At 32.1% G+C, this 25,974-nt stretch overlaps 1 protein-coding gene across 1 annotated transcript in view; it reads right to left on the bottom strand.

The window, feature by feature from the left end:
* LOC147078136 (serine protease inhibitor dipetalogastin) overlaps positions 1-25,974 on the bottom strand; it is a 191,270-nt gene that overhangs the window by 13,651 nt on the left and 151,645 nt on the right. The window contains exons 3-4 of the mRNA XM_085961248.1: positions 3,658-3,789; positions 594-741 (exon numbers count right to left, since the gene is read on the bottom strand). Coding sequence (XP_085817374.1) covers positions 594-741; positions 3,658-3,789 — 280 coding nt within the window. The remainder of the gene's footprint in view (positions 1-593; positions 742-3,657; positions 3,790-25,974) is intronic.

Here is a 25,974-nt window from a genome sequence, read left to right as displayed (position 1 = left end):
CTTTTGGCGCGTTCGGGAAATCAGATCAGAGTGTATTTTTGGCGTGTAACAATATGTAACACATAATAATTTTTTTCACACGAAAAAAACGCACTCGATTGGATTCGAACCACCGATTATTCGATTATCAGCCGAACGCACTACCCTTACGCCACAGTATGATACTGCAATCGTATCAGTATCAGTATCAATACAGTATAATATTATTATAGTTTAGAATAATTGTTCCGTTACCTAGGCAGCGAATTTATTATTGTCGGCCATTTGCAATTCCTTACGTTGTCAAACTATTAAACGTCACAGTGACAGTTGGTACTTTAGAAATAAAAATAACGAGAAACCATTATATAATTTAGTAATATAAGTTAAAGTGTATGGAAATAAACCAACGGCGTTCCAATAAGCGGTCCTTTTTCTTGAGTGTGTAATTTAACAATATAATTAACAGCTAGTTAAAGAATCTAGTTTATCAGAATTTTTTGTTTTGTAACGCCAAAGAAGTATAACTTATAACGCGCGTACATAAAATAACCTTACCCAGATATTAAAAAAGTCTGTATATTATATTATGGTAATTATAATATTATGTTTACCTGCAAACTTCGACCTGAAGCATGCAGCGATTGAGGTATGTCCTGCCATCCGTGCCGCAGACAGGATCTCGCTCTGCTGAGCATCTATGCTCACACTTTGATCCCTGCGCTCGCACGCAGAGGCCAGGGTCCGCTGCCAGCTTTATTCCTGATAACAAAAAGGCATACTTTACTGTAAACATACCAAATACGTGTTAATTTCAATAGTTTTGACAGAAAATATGACGTAGTTAGAGTGACGCCGAGCGGGAGAAAACGATGCAATAGGCTCCATGTTAGTGCAATATAGGATTGTAGTTGTCAGTGTATTAGTGCTCATATATATATTTTAATGTATCAAATTATTCAACCATTCCCAGCGAATCATATTCTAGAAAACAACTTTATCTGTATCAGCGGATCGAATAGCGATATGAAATACACTATCGCAATGGAAATGTATTCAAATATCTATTTCCATAGTATCATATTACATCACGACTGTAATAATAAATAAACTACTCGAATTTAATCTGCTGACTCCTTCATGATAATTATGTACTAGAATATAAAGTTTATGTATTACTTTTGACTGTATAAATAACGAAGAATAATTTATCAAAATGTCACTCGAAGATACGTTTCTAGTCTGTTACCATCGCAGTCTCGATATCGTTTCGCTCAACATCTGATTGTACCAAGGTGCGGACCTCGGCTCCGTACCTATCATGTACTGTCGTTGTAATCTGAACTGCTGTAACATCTATTGTACCGACAATTACGCTGCCAATAAAACTAGCTCCTGCATACGCCATTTACGACTTATTCATCATCATCCTCAACGACCTCAACCCACACATCGAACACCACAGTAGTGACCCAACAGGATAATTAAATTTACCCTATTTAATTCGTGCGTAGTAGAATACATCCCAATCGGCGCAATTTCAAGGAATTGTTCGACTACTATATATAACTCTTGGCTTTGTGAAATCTCTTTGGTATTATAATATCTTAATTGATTGTCAAGAAATAACTTCACACAATGTTGGTTATATCTGATATGAAGACATCTAAAATCGTCACACTTTGTCACAAAATCTTTTGCCCTTCCGATTTTTTTACCATCCTAAGAATATATTATTATGGGTCCCCATAGAGTGAAGATTATATTAACATAGTTTTGTTTATACGAGAAACGGATATTTGCCACTTGTTCAATCGATTAAGTCCATACTCTGGATCCAAATACACACTAAAAAACAACACGTGAATTATGTTGCCAGACTCTGGATTTTAACCCGAAATTTTAACATGACATCCTATGCCATTTATCTATCTAAATTAGCATGACATTTTTTAACTCACGTGGGTTAAAAATGATAGATTTCAGTATAATGTTATCACCGAATATTTCGTTCTTAAAAAAATACATTTTCTACAATCCCCCTTACAGCTTCATCACAAATCAACAGATTATATCAGAGCCTTCCATCGTCCTTATGACTCGATGTCATATATGGATGAACCCCTTAGCTATAGATAGTTACTTCATTCTCCCTGGTGCTGTACGACATCTTTAAGATGCCCATAGTGTGTATATAAGTTTTAAATATTCTACCAATGAAATCGTCTGATAGCAAACCCATTTTTAATCGGGTGTAGCCAAAAGTGCCAAATAAAAGAAGCTTCCCAAAACTTCGGTTGCTCAAATGTGCCTAATGAATTTATTTTTAAGCCACTCGTAGAGAAGATCTGATAAGAGAAAGAAAAGTCATTTAGCTAACTAAGTGATGAGATCCTTGATAAATTTTGAAAACAAAGAAATTGGCTTTTGTGTTAAACATGATTGAATTGACTTGATAACTATTTCCTTTCAGTACACATTTTACGATATTCACAGGCGATGTGGTTAGTATTAGGGATTGCAATACCGAATGATAATATCAATACCGGTATTAATACCGGTATTCGTTAAAATATAAGTACTTATCGGTAAATATAGCTATTATAATCTTTTTAAAAACATAATTTTATAGAAAAAATCTATCTACCTACATTTATTATGGTGAAAAAATGAGCATTAATCACAATATTGTAGAATTATTGGTGATTTTAACAAATAGAATATAATGATAATTTCAACTAAAGCCCTCAAAAAGGCTAGTTCATTAAGTGTAAATAAGCACAGCCGCAGGAAAAGCTTCTTCAATTCAACATATCGTCGGTGTTTTGTAAAAAGGGCGAATCAACCATTTTGGCGAAATCAAGATTTTGATGAAAATACAATATGTACCCCACTAGCTTTGTTGTGTAAAAACGGCGAATTTTTATCTTCACAGGAAAGTACTTAAAAACGATAATCGACTAAAATTAAATTAATTAAAATTACGAAATAAAAAGCAAATGTGACATATTAGGCCTTTTAAAATATTATATAATAATACCTATTATAAAGACAGTATTTTTTCTAAGCTTTATTATAAACTTGTTAAATATTTATAATCATCTACAGGTAAAAAACAAATAAATGTCAAAAGTTAAAAACCCTCCTCCTGTAAAGTAGCATTTTGGTTAATTCGCCCTTTTTACAAAACACCGACGATATAACAATAATGTTAGATATTATAAAATAATTAAACATTTGTCAGGGATGTTTTTTTATTTCGAGATAATATCAGTATGTTAATTTATCGAGACAATTTTATAAAAGGGTATATTAAATGAATTGTGTTTTATTATTTCATTCAGTCAATATTTTGAATTTTATCAGCACATAACTTATACACTCAATTGAATAGGAAATACAGTACAAACTAATGAAGAAATAACATTAAATTCGTCGTCAAAAACGTAAACGAGTGTGATTTCTTAATACCAAAAATTTTGGATTTTTAAAACCGGTATTTCGGTATTGATAAATACTGAAATACCGGTTTTGAAATACCGGTATTGCAATCTCTAGTTAGTATTATATGATTTTAAGCCACATAATGTTATTGTGAAATATGTTCTATAATATTTTTTAAATCATGACGATAGAAGAAGAAGAAGAAAACATATTATTTTTGAAGAATTAGTTTACCTTTCCCGCACGTCTTTTTCCTCATATCACACAATGATGGGTAGATAAGTCCATCCGATCCACAGACAGGGTCTGTTTGAAGTGCCGCAGGGCAGATCCGTGGGCAGCTCGCATCCCGTGCACTCAGTACACCTGAAAAAAAAAGATTTATTGTTTTAAAATTTATATGCATGTAACATGGAACTCAGAACTTATCTGTTTTGTGGCATGTAAGCACGCAAAATTCCTCATTTATCATGTCATAAATAACATTATATAATATGTTATTATATTATATGTGCACAGCACAGCTCAGCACACGCGCACTCTCTGTTTCTGCTGAAGGTATGCACGGGTAACAATAAACTGTCTCTTTCTGACGGATGCCAAATTTTCATGCGGGTTTGCGTCTTTGTTGCGCGGCCGCAAAACTAGAACACCCACGCTTCATCACTCTTGCGTGTTTCAATTAATTACTTTATCACATATATACATTTCGTTCACAAGCTTCTTAACACATTCACTGTTTTGTATTAAAGTTTCGTAATTTTTCGAAATAAAAAAAATATATTAACACAATACCAATGAAACTTTCGTAAAATACACTAGCTTTATCGAAATAACAAAAATTATCGCGTGTTAACACTGCCAGCAGACTTTTCCTGATATATTTCCTATACCCAGATACTCAGCAATTTGAGTCTAGTGATACAAATTTGGCCTGCAGGTATAACAAAGGGTGCTTACCTACAAGTTATTACGAGCTATCACATACACAAGTGGTTATAATACTTATTACGATCGTCAGTGTCCATTTGTGTCGTCCGCACTGTTCTTTTTTTTAGTCATGCCGCATCATAATAATAAAGCAAACATTAGATGCCCCAGAAGATTGCACCAATTATTACGTGATATTAGACATTTATTAGAGTGATACGGAACTTCCAGTGACCACAGGCCTTGCGTGTCGTAGAATGCCCATTGAAGTGAGGTCAACTCATTGCAAAGGCTGTTAGACAACCAAATCATCATGGTCATGAGCGTTTGTCATGGAAGAATAAGTAATTCACCTATATACCGGAATCGAAAACCTTCCCTATGTCTGCGTGCCTAAAAGTAAGTCTTATACATAATATCCATTATATTATATTGGTTTATATACATTTTACAACGTTTTTCTTAGCTCGTATTCTTATTTGTCTGGTACAAATCTTGCAATCGATTTTTAACTAACTTCCCGATTAGACATTTGAAACTTTTAGAATATATCAGAACACGATGCCAATGCATTTTTGTAATACTTTTAGCCATATTCAAGTAGAATTGAATTCTTTTTCAGTTAATTCTGTTTTGTATGATAAGTTATTTCGACACCATTATTGGTTGCTAGAGGTCTGGGGTCCTAGTAACTAAATTATTAATATATACGTGCGTTACTATGGAAATCAATATGACATTTCAGTATTATTTCTATCAAGTACAATTTTTTTTGATCGTTTAAGCTAGTCAAGTCAAGTTTATATGATTCAACAGAAAATTTAAAAACGTTGTATATAAAAAGTTCTTTTTATCTTGTAATTATTTCTTTTAATGGTCGCAACACATGTTTCCAATTGATTTTTCGTGTGCAATTAAATCAGAAAATTGAGTTGATTTTCCACATTGTATTTCATTATTAATATCTGATTATTTCTAATTTAATAGTTTTAAATACATTAGCTTTTTTGTAAACGTGGCGGCGCTTTTAAATAAATAATACACAATATAAAAAGATACCGTCTTTATTAAATTGCAAAAGCTCAAATCGTAAAAAAAATGGGCGAAATTATTTCATTGATAAATTTATGCATGTAAAAAATGATAAAAAATATTATCATATTAAAATAATAATGATGTTAATAAAAACTTATACGTATGTACAGTTTTTTTCCGTTTCATTGAGCAGTCTCTATGAACAGAATCACTACACATGATTTACGTACATAGCTTTTTATAGAGCTTTTTTATTACCTACCTATTTAAATTTTATTTTTATTATCCTATGTATACCTACTTATAAACAAGTTGTTTAGTTTCAAACAACACTTAGTATTTAAACGATACATTTTAGATGAATTTTAAAGAAATAAATATGATATCTAAATGTTATAAAATAGTATAAACATTTACTGTCTTTGCTTCAAATGAGTATGAATGATTCGTCAAATTGATCATCGCGGCCCTCGCAGTCCATTGCATATCAAGGCGCTGGGCCCTTTCACCCGGGGGCTCCGGGTTCGACCCGGTGACCACAATATATTTGCGTGATTTTCTCAAAGCCTGGGTGTTTGTAATTTTTTCAACTATGTTACCGCCTACACTACTGTCATTAGATCTCATGTCATTTTGTAGTTGTAAAAAGAATATATACGTATATTATGTTCTACAATAAAAATGATTTTAATGCATATTTGCTTATTTAGTGATATAATTAATATCAAAAGTAAATTGTCATCTTAAACTATGAGAAGAGTGCTGAGATCATTATCTTCCAACCCATCATGACTTGTGACCATAGTGCTCAAGATATGTTGTGGTACCCACTATGGCTCCATGGAGGCGGGAGTGACAGGGCTCTAGTCTGAGGGCCCAGTGTGGTGGTACATCCAATTAAGTGAGATAAACACACACCATAATTTAAAGTCGCCTATGGAGCTATTCAACTTAAATAATATTAACATTAAAAAATATGTATCTATTCGATACAATTTGATGTTATATGATGACTGATATAATTAAATTATGATAATTTACGTGTAGAATATTATTTTATAATTACTTTATAGTGTATTTCCTTACTAATAAAAATTGTTATTTATCCAATATGGCGAAGGGTAGCATGTTACTCGGTTACCACAGAAGGGTTAAATCAGAGCTTTATAATATGGCGCTGAGTACGGAAAACTTAATAATTCAAGTGGATTTATTTAAAAATATAAAAATTGTTAAAAATACACAGGATGTCCTTAATTTTACCTCGAAATCCCAGGGCTTGACGGAATAACATATGGAAAACACTACTGTAGAACAGCACACTGCCCTTAACCTTAGCTATAATATTATCGGGGGGTTATAGAAGATGCTAATGTAATCCCGATGTTAAGATTATCTTATTTATAAGGTTGCGTTGAGTTTGCGTTGAGTTTGCGTAATATGGTAATTTTGGGTAGTGAGGAATATTACACAGTGGTGGTATTTTATTGGTTTTATATTGTAGATAATATAAAGTTTGAATAAACATGGCACTAATAAAGAACTATCACAAAAAGTTTTATGTTGGGTTGGAAGGTTTACATTATTATTTGAATTTAGGTTTAATGTTAAGTGAACTTGCGCGCATTTATATTGACTACGTTGTTGAAAAACCAAACTGATTTATTGACTGTCATTTCCTGTTCTTATGATTGTATGTGCTATATAAATGAGCATAGACAATAATGCGTCAGTCGTAGGATTGAGTAAATTGGGGTCCCGGTTCAGGATGTAGAGCCCATGGCACCCACCATCAGAAGAAAAATAATATTAACTGTATTTAATGTGTTAGCTAGTTTTCAAACTTCGCAACCTTTTGACACATTAAGACATCAAAATCAAAAGTGGCCCACGTCAGTCCAATATTATTTATTTATTTGGATCAAAAGAAAATTCTCAACAAAGGCTCTTTCACAATGGCGACTTACTGATTGCTATTTATATTAAAATATATTGAAGACATTTTTTTTGCTAAACTGTATAATTAAGGCACGTACTGTATAAAATTACTCTTTGACAATTCGAATAGGTGACTACAATACTGCCACCACAATAAGTTTGCAGGCCCTGCGGCATTTGCAAAATAGTTGGTCTAAATTCCAAACCGGCGAAGCTAACTATCGGAAATATTTAAAAGATTCCACATTTCTGTAATAATTATTATTTTTAAGCAGGTTTCCCATTCGTCTGGATTCAGTCCAAACTGAACAGACTTGACAACTCTGTTCTGATTATTATTTAACAGTATTTTTTTTTCATTTTCCCTCATAATTATTATTTATCCAATTTTTATGAAAGCATAAGTTCTGATGATGCAGTTTTTATGAAATTTACATAAAGTTATAGTGCCTTTACACGTTCATGAATTTACTGGCACCAATAGTGTGTAAATTAAACTATTGCGATAATAACTAGATACACGCAAAAGTGCTGACTATTTCATCAATCTCATTCTTCAAGCGTGAGACGCGTTGAGTTGTCATTGTATGGTACCTACTATTTGATTGGTTATTTATTTATTTATTTAAAAAAGACATATTGAACACATAACAAATTATTAATTCAAGACGTTCACAACATGATATTTAGAATAAAAGGTACAGGTAAACCAACTTAGTAAAGAAAGAAAAAAAGCAAAAAATAATTTCACTCGACTCAATTCGCTCAACATATTGGAATTTTAATTTTAACTAAACGCACATTAAAACCAATATGTGAGTTTTGATCTTGTGTTGCACGTCTTGGACGCTCAATATTCCACCACAGTCACTTCATTAGTTACTATATTGACTATGGACATCAGTGACGAAGGGTGGAGGTAGGCTGTTAAGATCCGACATAAACAGTGCACACTAATCTTTGTTAGTCAAACGTATTTGTTTTCATTGAACTAAAACTACAAAGTGCATAGTGTTGGTTAGTTTTTAAATTGCAACTTTATTAAACCCAGCGTAAACCAAGCCATAATAAATAATAGTCATTTGTCATTTCATGAAATATCTAAAATTATACCATTAAATCATATCTACATATTTTTAGATATTTGACAGATAGAAGAATATTTTTTATCTGTTATGGTATGGTTTAGGCAGGACCTAATGAAAAAAAACTAAGGTAAGATAAGGTACTGATAAGTTTGACTTAAAAAGTGCTCACTTTTTTGTCGGATCGTCCATAGCATGCCTAAACTTGTATGATTTGGTTAAGGCAGGGTTTAATCGAATTTTAAAAACTAACCAACACCGTCTCTAAATTGTAATGAAAGCAGATACATATTATGACTGACAAAGTTTAGTGTGCAATATTTATGTCGGATCTTAACTGCCTACCTCCACCCTTCGTCACTGATAGAAAGTATATTATAAATACGGACCAGTCTGGTTGTGACTATTTGGATTAATTACATACTACATGTGTTTTATTTTAATTTAATTGACTAGTTTAATAATAAAACTTTCATAAAAAGAATGTACCCAGTATTGATACTGGGAATATTTAACACAAATAATTGGTTGCATTCAGTGTTTTGATGCCATTAAAAATGACAGTCAAATAATATATAGGTAGATATTAAGTAGGTGTTTAAATTGAATAAAATTGAGTTTGATCCAATTTTCATAATAATTATTTGACTCTTTATCACTAGCTGACCCCAGGCGCTGAATTCTGCAAAAGAAATTTGAAAATCGAACGCTGTCAAAAAAACTTGCTGTATTTTTTGGCGCTGTATCATTTCGCTGTTATTAAAATAAAAATATATTCAGTACGGGAGCAGTGTGAAAACGGTGTTACTTGTTTTTTTTTCAAGTACAAATTATATGTTATTTTGTTTGGCTTAGTTCTGACCACACTTAATTATAGCGTCATGTTTTTTTGAAGCCCAGGGCGAGCATTAATTATGCGCATCCCATTTTATTATCATTATTTAAATTCGACCAAAATTCACTTTCGCCATGTTCCCGACCTGTCACACATAATAATATACTGATTCACGTATTAGTATTAAATAAACTCCTACGATAATAACAAAATAATATGATTAGTTCAACTGGCAGTAGGTACCTAACCTAGCCTAACCAGAAAATCAATTCAGTAAATTCTTGATTTTAGGCACATTAAGGGGGAGGCTTATACCTACCAAAGGCACCTAGCGGAAAAATACGAAGCTTGCAATTTGAGACATTTTTTTGGTAATTTACAATTTCAATACTCGGCCATCGTGAAAACGATAATAATATATTGAGGGGTGTATTTTCAAAGTGAAATTATTCCACTTCAACAAATTTTTGGCAAACGTATCATCAACACCATATGATGATACATAATATCGTTACTGTTCTGGCAGAAGACACTAATTCGAAAAAATGACATATTGAGTTAATTATACCAAAATGTTCCTTATTTCAAACTTTACCGTCTGGAAACCTTCCTAATAAATAAACAGTCTTTATTTTAAAGTCATCTTTTTAAGGTTACTTAATAAACTCACATGATAGACCATTTCAAACATTTTAACAACTTCAAAGTCAAATTACTCAAAACTAGTATTCTCCAGTTAGTGTGTTCTGCCAGAACAGAGACGATATTATGTTTTTGGTGTAGGAAAGTTACTTTTGTAACTAACACCGATTTTGAAGTTGATTTTTTTTACTGGATTAAATGTTATTAAGTTCTTCTATATCAAATACTTGTTCAAAATTTTCAAAATTCATTACTCATTTTAATCAAGTAATGGAATATATTGTATCTATTTTATATTATGTTGCATGTCAGGTTGAGTCCATTTTGGACATGTAATACTTAATCATATTAATTATAAGACAATTTTAATTGCAGCCAAGTTTTGATGTTTAGTTTTTCTGTCACCATTTTGACCACCATAACGACAATTAACTTAATTCAAGGAAAATAACAATACAGAATAATAAGTCGTTTGAATCGAATTCCATAAAATTTATTTAATAATCTAATGAGGCCTTTATTGCAAAAAATATAGGTTGGTATACCTATGTAATATTACTCGTTTAATATTTCAATTTTTATGATGACAATAATTATTGTTAATTATTATTTTGCATATTCAAATATAGAACATGGATTTTTGTAATTCAAATTTTCTTTTGATATGTTTGCTTATTAGAATACCACTCAGAGTCTTCAAGAATCTTTATCATTCACTTGTTTTTCTGTTGTCTACATAGTTCTTACCAACAACTTATAACTAACTTAAATATACTCCTATAATACAATTTGTGGATAGTACTTAACTAACGGGATCTGGTTGATCTGAAGAAAAAACAGACCAAGTAGTGATTCTTTTAAGGTTGACCCAAGTTCAACTTAATCGTATCTTCATCTTAAATTTGACAAAAGGCTGCACTGTTCGTAGGCACCCTTATCTAATCGTATATACCAAGACATACTATTGCATATCCAGTATTAATCGCAAGTAGGAAGTACACAATTACTATAGAGTCTAGTCTAGGTCATTCATACATGTCCAATGAGTCGATTGCGATCAACCTGTCGATTGTGGGACTGATTTTAGTCGACTGCGTCAACATAGGTCTCAAGAACTGTCAGGAAATGGAAAAAAAAATGTCGGTACTAATATATCAGTGGAGAGGGGTTTGGGTAGGCTGTTCGTATTTTCATGCAAGACTTATCCAGTATTGTATTTATAATAACATTTTATTATAACAGTAATATTTGGGATTGTTATAACATAACTTAATATATTGTGCATTACTTATTATTTTAATTTTTATTTAATTCTGACTTATATTTTGGTTGTATTTGTTTTTGTATTCGATCTTACTTCAATTGATAATATTGTTTATTTTATTTTTTATTGTAAATTTTGACTTATCATAATTAAATATTTGTTGATATGAGATGACCTGTTTCATTTAAACGCGTCATCTCCAAAATTTTATTTATATATATATTTTTTTTAATGTTACATTTTTGTATATAATTTAATTATTCATTATTTTTCCTCATTTTTCTCATGTAATTTTCTTGTGTAATTTCTTTATATTTATGTAATTCTTAATCTCTATCTTGTTAGGCTTAACTATATTATAATGTATATATGGAAACTTTGCTGGTTGCAATAACTTTTCATTATTATATTTTAAATTTTTGTAATCAATATGTAACTGTTTGTTTCCTTAATAAATAAATTTAAAAAAAAAATTGTTGATATTAATGTTATTGTAAGTGTTGATTGTTTCATATTTTATGTTATGTGAATAATTTAAAATAATTTGTTTGGTGCCCCTGATGTAGTATGAAATATTAATGTCCAACCTCATTAATTTTAAATTAATTTGTTATTTAGAAGGTATTATTGGACGGATAATGTATGTACCTATTGTTATATTATTTCTGTCGCTTTGGATTTAGTTTGATAAATATTGTTTTAAAAAAAAATATATTCAGTTGAAAATGTCCCTCTGAGGCGGATGAAACCGGTCCTAATTTATTGATTAAAAGTGGAATAAGTACAACAAAAAGAATGCGTTTTATTAAATTAAACAACAATACAATGCGGTTCACCATAAATTGACAGTTAATAAAAAAAAAAATTACCCAGTAAACTTCAATTTCGACGAAATCCAATAATCCGAAGAAAACGGTGTTGCCTCCGCTAACTTCTGAAGCGGCACATTGTAGCTATCGAAGACCCGACACGGCGAATATTGAACTAATTATAAAATTTGGAGATGGTGATTTAAAATTTAATCGTAAGACTATAGCGTCGTGGGTCCCAGGTTCGAATCCCGGGTCTGGCAAGTATACATATTGTTTTTTAATTTATGTATGAGTCGGAGTATAGACCTAATAGGTTGAACAAGTGGCTGACATCCATTTCTCGTAAAAACAAAATCTGTTAATACAAATCTCCACCTTGTGGAGGCCCAAATGATCATATAAGGATCAGACATGGTCGAAAGAAAAAAAAACAAACTATAATACTTTACCCACTTGACGACTTAAAGCTACTCAGCCAGAATGCAAACGTTGAATGGACAATTGGTTCTGTTCTGACCGATTACAATTGGGAATTATTATTCTAGATATTACTTATTGTATTGAATATTACACTACCCATTCCCATTCGGATTGTAAGTTTTTTTTTTGCGAAGTGCCACCTAATGTGCATTATCAAATTAGGTACACCAAATCAACACATCTTCAAAATTGATGGTGTCAGACGAATGAAAGAAAAAACAAACCATTCTCCAATATTTAATTCGCTTTGACTTCGGCATGCAGCTCCTAATAACGCGCTTCAGTTTTATTAGCGGTTGGCATGCCTGCGTGAAAAAAAATGGAAAAAAAAATGTAGTAATAGTGGCGCAAGTGTGCTGGCAGTTGGCAGTACTGGACTACTGTCAGCGGAGGCTTCGGATAACATCCATCACGCGAGCGACAGGTGGGCAGGGCTACCACGCCGACCAAAATAATAATCAATTAGTATTATTATTTATTGATTGGCAGGCCTGATACTTATATCTGGATTTAGACGTGATTGATTTATACAGAAAGCATTGTTAGATTATCTTTTTTATTCTATAGGTATCTAATTAAAAGACCCATTTTTTTACTTTCGTTTGAACTTAAGAATATAACCAAGAGTTACCTACTAAAACATACATAAGCAAAGAACCCTTAACTATTTTCTTTGTTTGTATGTAAGCATGTGTTTTTTTAAATAACAGAGATGCAAGCATTTAAATGAGCAAACATCGCATTGATTTTTTTTTTCATTACTGTGTGTGATTTTGTAAGTTTTAACTTTTAAACCACCGTCAGGGAACTCAGAATTAATGCGAACTGAAATACGAGTGTGGAGTAACAGGCAACCGATCTCGTGTGTGGAATAATATAAGATAAACTTAAACACGTTTCCAGAATATGCTTGTCCTTCGCTCTGACAAGTGCTTTTAGTTTATTCAGTTGCGCTCATTCAATATTGGTGTATTTGAAAATTGCAACATACAATATTTCACGTCTATAATGTGTGATTTATTTAATTAGGACACACACATTTGAAACCCTGCGTCAAAATGTAGTATATTGGGGTATAGCCTATCAGAATTATATTTATTAATCTGTGATCAATGTGCCGCAATTATTTAGCCCAGGTCGCGCATAGAAACTTGTCTCGACTGAAACACGTCAAAGTTGTCGATGTGATTTCCTTGTCATTCACAATATACAATAAATGTAACACAATTTACTGTCGCAAATAACGTCTGCTCGACATTTTTGGTAGAAAAAACATCTGCTTGTCGCGTGTACCAAGTTTCACTCGTCATGTGACTTAGGTAGAATAGTAAAATGTCGAAAGGGCGCATGTGCAGAAGCTATTTTTTTATTTGTTTCGTGCATTGATATTAGAGTATATCAATGGTTTCGTGTGTGTAACAAACACCAACAAAATACATTATCGATTTTAATCATAAACGTATTCGTTTGTGTCAGTATTAACAGATAGCAATATAACATTGTTATTATTTATTGTTTTAATGAAGAAACTTAAATTTGATTCAGATCCTTCTGATATTCTATCTGAAATTTACTATGGACACTATGGACAGTAAGATAGTACTGATCTACTCTAGAGGAGAGAAAAATAAAAAGGTCATGTCTGTCGAATGTGTTCGTCACACATACATAGTTAATTGAGTCGCTTAGAATCATAACTCACATTTTGCATTTTTGTTGTTCTTGAGTTAAATATGCCAAGTGATTCTAAATGCATTAATCTATATACAGAAAATAGTTGGGTATCAAAAGTGACTTTAAACTATGTGAAAATCGTTGACAAAGTTCACTGTTGGAGTCAAAACTCACATAATTCAAAGAATAATGTGAGTTTTGACTCCAAGGCCTTTCTAACCAATCAGAGAGCTCTATTCCTCAAAGTGTCATGGCAGATTTCGCATCTCAAAAAAAAGTTGCTGTTCACTTGTGTAGTCATTGTGTTTGATAATTTCGGCGTTATTTGTAAAAAGTTGACTAAAAATCTCGTAATATAGAATTATTCAATATGGATATAAGTGTATCCCCATTAACAGATGGAGTCATAAGGAAGAGAGGAAGGTATCCTGAAAAGTGAAACTGGAAGAAAAATAATGGCAAGATTGACAGGTCAGTACCAAAATGTGATATTGAATTTCCATTGATAATAACTTGTGTTTTGTCATCACTTATACCTTCTGTATAAAATATAAAGTTTAATAATTATTCTTAGCAGTCTCAGTAACTTAATTAAGCCTTTTTAAGAATTTGTCATTGGCTGTTGCCAGCCAATTTACTCTGGATCTATAGGCTCTATTGTTTGACATGACAAGAGTCACATGAGTTTGTAAAAATTGTATTCAACTAGTATACACATTTGAACGATGTTATAATATTATGTTAAAATAAGTTGTAATGTATTATTAGTTATTTTATTACTTTGCACAATGACACTGTCAAATAAATTCAGCTAAATGCTTTAATGATATATTAATACTAGCTGACCCGGCAAACGTTGTTCTGCCATATAAATTATTTCTAGTGAATATTTTGGTTGTTAAATAAAAAATAACGAATGTATCGTAAGTGTGTGGGGATGGGATCTATGACAGAAAGAGGAATGGAGCGCTGTAGACGATGACCGCCGATAAAAACAAAAAAACACCAAGCATTCATTTTCTCAATTCAAAATGAGTAATGACGTTCATAATTAATGAATTACCTGTGACAGGATCTCGTTGTTTAATGTTTATGCAATATCCGTCTTGTCCCTACCAGAAAATTAGCCGATATTGGAGAGCGTCATATGAACGGTGTGTGTCAGCGATGAACTCCAGATTATTGTTTCTTCTTAGAATCACGAATTCTCGCGTCGATGTGCGGTCGCCAACCATGATTCCAGCAACGTCGTAAAAAACAGGTGCATTGAATCGACGCACGTGCTCTCCAGCTGATGTTTTATCAGGATTGATGACAATAGCGTGATTGTCACTTTGCAATTCATGCATGTGTGCTTTGAAGAATTTCAATAATTCATTGTGCTCATTCAATAGGGCGTCCAGTTCGCCGACGATACGCCTGGCATTTGGCGAATGGAGGTTATTGTAGCCGCAACGTGCATCCACACGATTGATTGTCTCACCGCCCATGAAGTAGATTTGTAAAAAAATATGTGGTTCGTTTGGCATTGGCAGCAATGAGCCTACTTTGTGGTATACCTGGCCTTTGATTTTGAACGTAGAATGGAATTGTTGACAATTTGCCGGAGTATTATGAACTATTTCTGTTGCTCCGAACGAAGTCATTTGGGAACATGAATTGAATGTGCGAATGGACTTCAGGAACAGGTTTGAATCTGGAACCGTGTCGATGAGCAAGCCGTTCAATGGTTCTGGTGGTATCTCAATTTCTGGTAGTTGCACTTTTCCTGATGTGCAACACATCCCGGCTGACTCATGTTTGAATTTGAGCGCATGACAATGGAGACATTCTTTGTCCATAGCACCAATCAGCACTTTCGGATGAGCGGAATATTCAATATCTGGCTCGTACTCGAATGCGAGACGAAGAAATGAAGCGGATGTAAATGCTCTATGTACTTGTTGGCGTTGTCAATCATTTGCTCTGGGTGTGTTGACTACGAACCGGCGCGCTTGGCTCCGTTCCAATTGTCGTTGTTGATTTCGTTCAGCTCGTGCCTCTTGTGATTGAGATGCACGCAATTGCGACATGCTCACATGCACGTATTTGTTATCTTGTTGGATTTGTTCGTCTGTTCTTTCTGCTCTACTATTTCGCATGTTTGTGGCTTTATTCGTTCGACGGCCCAAATGGCCCACTTGCGTCTTGCTGGCATTGTGCACTGTAATACACGCACACAAAAATAGATAAATTAAAATAAATCGTAGAAATTTTTTCACGCACGGCGTTGTGATATGCCGAATGAAATGTCAAAATGACGCGACGCTTTTCTTGAATTCTTCTCGGACGTAGCGCCATCTGTCATTCAACAACATAAACAATTTTGTTCTGTTTGAAATACGAACGACGGTTAAATTTGTTCATACAAAAATAATAAAATCGCAAGTAAAAAAATGGGAGGGTGGGGGTAGGAGGGTGAAAATTTGGGGTTATAGGTATTTTTTGATGCCAAATAATAAAAAAAATACAAAAAAAAAATGTCAAAAAAATAAAAGAAAAATTTTTCTGGATAGAGATACCCTAATCACCTAGCGGTATGAAATATACTTGTTGACCTATTCTCATACCTAACAAATATACATAAAAAAAATCATAAAAATCGGTTGAGCCATTTCGGAGTAGTGCGACCACAAACATCGTGACACGAGATTTTTATATATATAGAGATTATAACCATTAATACCTATAAAAGATTCCATTGACATCAAAATAACCTTTACAATGAGTGAGACTTATTTTTTCCAAGAGCTAATTATATATTAGTAGGTATCTACGTATTCCTTTTGTTCCACAATAAAGAGAAAATACTTCCAAGGGTTTATTAAGTTGGTTTGTTTTATTTTGGTTTCAGATACAAGGCAAGTGGACTGCTTATCATATCCCTTATGTACACATCAGAAAGGAGCTAATCTTTGCAAATCGTTGTCAATCAGAAGAATGAAAGAATTTGATCATAAAAAATGTGATATCAATAAAATTTCGTGTCTGGAGTCACAGATGAAGATATAATATTATTTAGAATAAAATTTATAATTTTTACTGCTAATAATTATGTAAGAACAAAATAAAACATGACAGAATGTCCTACAATAATTAGTTTTATTCAAAAATCCAATCATTCCTACCAAATTTGTATAAAAAGTATGATGCATCTGCAATCTTCATGTATGAAAATTTATGTAGCTTGGAATCAAAACTCACATTATTCCTACACCTTGGGGTCATAACTCACATATTCACAAAGTTGGTGTCAAAACTCACATTATAAAATTTTTGAATGCTTCCCATAACCTTAGGAGTATTATATATATACAAAAATAGTGTCAATCGACTTACTCACTCAGTAATATTCAAGTGTGTTCAATACTTTTCTTGTAATTACTAAAAATAGTGCTCTGGTGGTTTTTTGCGATTATCTCAAAACTCGATTTTTGGATTATGTGAGTTATGATTCTAGGCGACTCAATTATATTATTGATTGTGTGCTCCTCATCCAAAAGAATCTTAACGGGTGGTGGACCTAGACCCAACGAGGGCAGTGTGTCCTTTCAAACAGACTTCAGACTCCAAACATCAATTTTGACACACAGGAGAAAAAAAATAGTTAGAGATTTAATTATGAATATAATTAAATTTATACACTTACATATTTGTGACAGCCCTGATATAAAACCAGGAGGAGCAATGCCCCCAAGACCACCTCAGTATTGAGTTTTTATATCACCATTATATTATCTTCAGAAGCAATCTCACAGAGATCTTCAAATGACTTAAGTAGGGACTGGCATTTTAAATGCCTTTTCTTTAAATACATGTCATATTTTTCCTAATATTATAGTATACCTAATATTAAGAAATAATAAGCCCACATTATGACAGTTATTATAAATATATTTCTGGTAACTACAGTGTACCATTTACACAACCTGTATTACTTACTCCTTACCAGTTTCGTTCGTCAGAAAACATTTTCAAGTACTTATTTATTTTTTCATTCACAAATATTGGTGAAAAATCCTCACATGTACTAACAACCGTGCCCTAAAAATTGTACGTATGCAGTTCGCCGTATCACACTTCACCGTAAAATTTTGTATCGCAAATTATATGGTCGTACATTAACCCATTCACTGCAGACCTTTTAAGTAATATTTAATTACCACATTTAAATAACATGCTGATTATATATAATTACCACCTGATAGGTAATGCACCAGTTGCGTTGGACGCAGTGAATGTGTTTAAAGACCGTCCCACCTCTTTGGATTGTATAGTACCTACCTACTGAGATAAATTTCATGTCTAAAATGAAACACGGTTCTTGTCGGTTTACATTAAACCAGCGGCAAACAAATTTTGTAAATAGTCGATATATTGAATTATTTGTTAGATTAGGCTAGGTTAAGTTAGGTTAGGTTAGGTTAGGTACATATTCATTCTAATTGAATTTTATTATATTATATTATACAATTCAATTATTTCTTTCATTACTTGAAATTCCCTGACATAGACAAGCAGCTTGACAAATAGTAACTCGACGGCAATTTAGTAAGACATGGTGCCATCTACTACCCCTGTCTATTCTAAAGTCAGCGCTGGAGAATGATAATGGATATTATGTACCATGGTGACAGATGTGTGCTAGGCTTCCATTGAAGAGTGCGCGGAGTGGCAGTTCGATGGACCGGTCACCTGAGGTGACAGTGGCAGGACTTGAACTTTTCGTGGGCTGGGAAAATTGGCAAATTTTGCCTATTTTAAAGATAATTTAACTAACAATAAATTATTAACTTTTGATTTTTGCGATTTTTCATTCATGCATTAATTTAAAAATAATCGCAAGATAAAAATATTTTTTTATATACCAACCACGTTTTTAAATTTTCTGTTATTTATACATATAGAATACTAAAATGTCATTTTGACATTTCATATTGATTTCCATAGTAACGCACGTATATTTTAATAATTTAGTTGCTAGGACCCACATAGCAACCAATAATAGTGAGTAGTAAATATTACTTTTAACAATTTTTTTCCGAAACATACAAAATAGAATTAACTGAAAATGAATTCAATTCTGCTTAAAGATAGCCAGAAGTAATAAAAAAATCATTCCCGTCGTGCTCTGATATATTTTAAAAGTTTCAAATGTCTAACTAGTCGGGAAGTTAGTTAAAAATCTTGGACAAACAAGAAAAAATCTGTACGGGATAAACAAGAATACGAGCTAATAAAAACATGGTAATTATATATGTATGAAGCCTAATTTACCAAGATCATTTCTATTCAGATACTATTAGGGCAATCTATCTATATTCGATAGAAACGTCTGTCGACACAAGTAAGTGCATCCTTAGTATACAATTTGAACAATAACTCAAATCTCTCATTGGTAAAATATTTTTTATGTATGTTTCGTGTGTTTGATCCAGTGCTAATACTCATTAGGTTAGGTCAGACGAATAAACAACTACTTATTCATATTTAAAAAAAAAACTGTGTATATTATAATTTCTACACATTCTTTGCTTAGAGTCAATGCACAATAATATTCAACTCGACACTAACATAATCGCAAATCAAAATTTGGAACAATATTGCATTTACACTCGCGCATACAGACGCGACTAGGGAATACAATCCCGAGCCAAAATTATGATCCCGGGATTTCGGGATTACAATTTGACAATCCCGGGATTGGGATTTTTTTCCATTGTTAATATAAAATTTTTATATTTACAAATAACATTGATAAAATCGGTCAAAAATAAATCTAGTATAATTTATACTATTTAAGACATTTATTGTTAATATTGTATACGTTAAATCTTGGAAATACACAAGTTTAATGGAGTAAATAATATTGTAATATAAATAATAATGTGAATTTAATATGAGATTGCTTTTTCTGATAGTAAAGACATAATGAATAGATCAGCGAGATTTCAAATAGTAAAGCAAATAATCATGGCGTACTTATGGCTTTTCCGCTTCATAAATCTAATTAGTCAGCCAAATATGAAACTGCCGTAAAACGTATGATATCATGGTGGAATTACTTTGTTAAAAGTGCGAAGCATTGTTTTTTTACAAATCTTTCTTATTTTTAATAATCTATGTGAAAAAATAAAATGAATCGGCAACCTACACATCAAACTTCATTCAAACTCAGTTTATTTGTAATGTAGTTATTTTGTATTAAAAGTATTTTTTCTGTTATATTTTCCATAAAAATTGATAAAAAAATCAATCCCGAAATCCCGGGATTATGTTTATCAATCCCGGGATTCATAGGTATCAAAAATAGCTCGGGATCCCGGGATCCCGATTCCCTAGACGCGACTAGTCCAAACGTCAAAAGGTCTCCTGTTAAAAATTAAAACGTCATTGACGAATGACGATTCAGCAATTATTATTGACGTTCATTCATCAATTACACATAATATATATATATATAAGTATCATATCTTAAGTTACATGTATTTTGTTGAATAACAACATAATCACACCGAAAATTTCGATGTGTTTCAGTCGAAACGAATTTCAATACTTTTATAACACGTGATTTGACAACATTCTTTCGGTTCTAATAAACAAAAATTACAAGATAAAAATAACTTTTTATATACCACGTTTTTAAATTATCTGTTGAATCATAACTTGACAATTCTATGTATTAATAATTTAGGACAAACAAGACAATTGTCAACAAATCATTTTTTTGCTATTTTGCAACAAACAAACAAACAAATATAGAATACTGAAATATCATTTTTATTTCCATAGTAACGCACGTATATATTAATAATTTAGTTGCTGGGACTACCTCCTTAGCAACCAATAATAGTGGATTGGATTACGGATTTCTTCCGAAATAACTTTTCATACAAAACAGAATTAACTGAAAATGAATTCAATTATACTTAAAGATGGCTAAAAGTTATAAAAGAATGCATTGGTACCGTGTTCTGATATATCCTAAAAGTTTTAAATGTCTAGTTAGTCGGGAATTTAGTTAAAAATCGATTTCAAGATTTGTACTGGATAAACAACCACCGGACAAACAAGAATACGAGCTAAGAAAAACGTGGTAAAAAATCACCGTCACGCCACTGTCAACAGATGTGTGCTAAAGTCAGAATGTAAAATATATAAGAGTACATAGACGTATTTATTATACAGGTAGGCAGTAGATAAAGTGACAGACAGACCGGTCAAACGATGCGATGGCACACTTCCACTTCGATTCCTGCCTATTGGGGACGCTCTACATCGGAGACGAATGACGATAGTAGACATAATATACCCAAGCAGTTATATATTATACAAACGTTTCGTATGCACATCTCTTCTGAGTTAATACTTTGACATAGATAAAAGACTAGCTTATTTATTCATGTATCTATCTACAGCGGAAACTTGATAATGTCGTACTTGCACGTAAAATTTATAATCGACCTGTAATTTAAATTTAAACTCAATAAGTGAAACAATATACCTAGATAGGTACTGACACCAGCATATCAATAAGAGATCTCAACTAATATTAATTTAATTATTAAAATATTAATTTGTCAAAACACAATAGTTTATTTTTTTCAAATTCATATTACATATTATTATATGGAGTTTCACAATCAATCAAAAAAGTAAAATTAACAATGAAAACGATCAAAAATCTTTCTTTATCTGAGCCTCGGATAGATGACAACTACAGTAACTCGTGTTTGACATATTATGATATGCAGTAGTGAAGGGTTGAGGTAGGCTGTTAATATCCTCCATAAACAGTGGTTATTAAATTTTGTTAGTCATACGTATTTGTTTTTATTGAACTAAGACTACAATTATTGACAAATGGTGTTGGTTAGTTTTTAAAAATCAATTAAACCCTGCCTAACCAAACCATAATGGTTTTGGTATATTTTTGGCGATACGACAAAATTGTGCACACGTTTTTTATTTATATTACTTATTTGTTTTCGTTGTATTAAGAATGCATAATATTACACATATTTTCGGTTCATTTTTTAAACAATTCAGTAAACCCTGTCTAAGCCAAAATATAATAGATAAAAAATATTATTCTATCTATAAAATATCCAAAGCTATGTATGATTAAATTACATAATTTTAGATATTTTATAGATATATGAGTATTTTTTGACTATTATCTATTATGGCTTGGTTTTTGCAACGTTTAATTGAATCGAAATGAAAACAAATACGTATGACTGACATAGTTTACTGTGCAATGTCGATGGCGGATCTTAACAGCCCACCTTCACCCTTCGCCACTGTATCAATAAGAGATATCAACTAATATTAATTTAATTATTAGAATATTTTACGAAGGTTTATTTTTTTTAAATTTATATTACATAGATAAAGTTTCACAAAATGTCCGTACAGACAGTCAAAAAAGTAAAATTACCAAAGAAAACGATCAAAAATCTTACTTTATCTGACCCTCAGATAGACGATAATAACAATAACATATGTTTGACAAAATAATAATGTGATATGTTAATTAATACTGCAATTCGAGTGCTTAAAGTCAGACAACGTTATCTACAAAAAAGTGTTTTTTCTTTTTTTGAGATAACATTATTTTACATTTACGGCTACATGATAGTCAAACAACGTTATGTCAATCTTTTCTAATTTCTTATTAAATCGTCAGTAAAGTTTAACGCTTATTACATAAGTTACCCTTGTTTTTATATTTTTTTAAAACTATCCCTATAAATTTTAACATCGTTATAAGCAAGATAAATGTACAATACACAATAAATTATAAAATATTAACATTAGGTTTTAAATAAACATTTCCCATGTTGAGTTACAAGAATCTAAAATAACGATTTTTGGCTCTCCTGTAAAGTTTCACTTTTGTAGATAGTGTTGTTTGACACTAAGCCCTCGCATTGTTTTCGGGGGCAATAAAAACAGGCATTACTTCATATACCAATTTTCCGTGCATTAAACTGTCTGTGTGAAAAGTGCATCGTGTGGGATGTCAATTACTTTTTTATTATCATTTAAATATACCAACTTCTCAAATTTAAATCATGCTTCGTGGGAGGTAACCGTACAGAGGAGGTTACACTACATATTATTATATATTACTTATATCGTCTTTTTCGAGACATGATCACAACTTTGGGACTAAAAATCATTTAGTGAACAGTTTTGATGCTTAAATTCATAATTAATATTAATAACAATGACCCAATAAGTTCAATCATGATTAAAAAGAAATGATATGTCATCGTCGTAGATAGAAATTTACCTTTGTTCAGCATCATACATAGTCGATATATTGACATAATAATAATATGATATAATATGGGTATGGCATTTACAACCCACTCTGTATTTGTCAAGATTTCATATTTGATGACTCTGTATTATATGTTGCAGCCTCCAACTGTTCATATAACGCAAAACATGGTTGAGATGATACAATACTAAGCTCTACGTTACGTACGTACTACGTTAAAGTTCCCACCACCACCCGTCATATATGTACAGCCGTGGATATGCACGGCCATCTTCCATGACGCTTTAAACGTATCTGAAAGAAGTGATTTTAAGTGCTCGTTCCGTCCCAAGACGGAGTCGCACGGGACTGATGCTGCAACCATGCACCGTAGTGCTTAAAGAAGAAAGTTAGGAAAGATTTTTTTTTGTTTTTGGACTGGCTCTGCTGTCCACTGACGTTAAGCGCCCTGTGTATCCGCATAAGTATCCGCATATTCGTTAAGTCACGTTTAGTATATGGAGGATAATGCACCAGCATGCTTGTCGAGAAATTTAATATGGTGCAGAAGAAGAGCCATACCAACAATTTGTTGACTGTGGTATACTCGAGGAACTCCGAACTAGAAAGCAATCACTCTTCATAAAGATAGGTGGGAAAAAGTTGTCGGATGAAGTCAGAACTCACCCCGTGCTTCTATTCTGGTAATGATGATGATGGTTATAACATCAGGGTTTGTATACTATGTCTCACTAACACACCAAGAGTGTAAATTAATGAAAAGGGTATTTAAACGAATATGTAACGGATATTATTGTTTAGTACAAGTTAAGTTAATATAAGATTGGTAAACCAAACCATGTAATAATCAGTTTCCTGTTATATCATAATTTAAGCACCCATGTGAATGTCTAGACGTGTTTGATAGTGTTCAGTTAAACTAAATATATAGGTCAACGAAGACTGACATATGTAGGATGCATTTCCTTCCGTGCAATGTGCAGTGGATTTAAATCAACGCTGCATTAGGTTTAGCATAATAAGACCATTATAAAGTATACAGTGTTCTGATGCACGTGTCTCTGTGTAATACAAGGCAACCGCTTCAAGAGCAATCTCATTGACGATGGTGATTGTAATCTCGGAAGCGTCCGCGATTGACGAGATTCATGAGTCTCAGGTTCAAATCACAGATTTGGCAAATTCATTCGTCATTTTTCAATGTACACGTATGTGCGTAGCATGCATTGGATGTTATGATTAGCAATAAGTGGCCAACATTAATCATCTGTAAACGAACCTATTTGTGTGGTGACCAATTTGCACATATAATTGAGAGCCAATCAAAAAAAGAACCGTGATAAAAATTCCGAAATATTAAATGTTTCAAGGAATTTTAAATTTGGAATATTATGAAAAACAAAAAAATGTCAATTGAATAAATATAATACAAAGAATACGATTCATTTAAAAATAAATCATTTAAGGCTCTATTACAGGGTCCCGTAATCAATTTACATATTAACAATACTGTCATTGATTAATAAATAATATCAGGATCTATCCAAATTTTAGTTTTAATGTAAGCACTAGAAGTTTCTGATATTTTTTAATTAATTATTTTCTTAATACACAAGATTTAATAATGCAAATGATGGTCACCGATATGAACAGAATTTAAAGTAAACGTCAAAAACACAGTAATGAAGAATTTGTGACATGATTGGGAATTGTATCGGTAGCTTACTTGGAAAAAAACTCACCGCTTGCTGGTTTAAGTCTCATTCCGTAAAATTCATTTTCTATTCCAAATCATGACGTATATTTTTTTTAAATTATGGCAGCTGTTTCGGAGCAATACAGTATCAATTTAAAATTGAATGAGTACAATTCATGCTATATCGTGTAAAGTAACATAATATCTCTGTCATCACGTAGTACCGAATGACCTTGACAGTGACACGTGTCCTAGTTGAATGTCACGTGGTGAATTAATTGACACAGTTGTCTGATAAAATTATGTAAGAGTTAAATTGTTCAACATCCTCCCTGAATTTATTATTACCAAAATCACTGCAGAAAACTTAATTCGTGGTCGTTCATATTGACATCAATTACATAATAATATTATGTTCACCCATCTTCGGGGTACCTATTGGTCCATGACATGATGACATTTTTCTGATGAAATATTATTTGTAGACATTCTAAAATTGGGAGGTGTTTCTCTAAAATGGTAGTTATAATATACATCATAACTTTAAATCAACATTTTCATTGGAAGAATAAAACGTGGTTTTTTTTACAATTAAATCATTTCGTCGGTCATTTGTTTTATTTATTTTGGTAGTATCAAGAAAACCGGCGCAGCAGTCCAGTCAAAACTTATTTTGTAATATTATTTTCCAGTAAGTTTGGTTATTTAAATAATGACGGGTATACAGAACAGATTAATAAATATAGTTCAGAAATCTATACCCCAGAAAATAACATCATAGAAAGTTTTTGAATGTTGAGTATCCTACGGAAATGAAACACACATTATAGAC

This window comes from Rhyacophila brunnea, unplaced genomic scaffold (genome assembly GCF_057557595.1).
Source record: "Rhyacophila brunnea isolate RB1 unplaced genomic scaffold, BYU_Rbru_1.0 scaffold_12, whole genome shotgun sequence".
Taxonomy (NCBI): Eukaryota; Metazoa; Arthropoda; class Insecta; order Trichoptera; family Rhyacophilidae; genus Rhyacophila; species Rhyacophila brunnea.
Note: the sequence above shows the minus strand (reverse complement) of the source record. Positions and strands in the feature narration are given on the sequence as shown.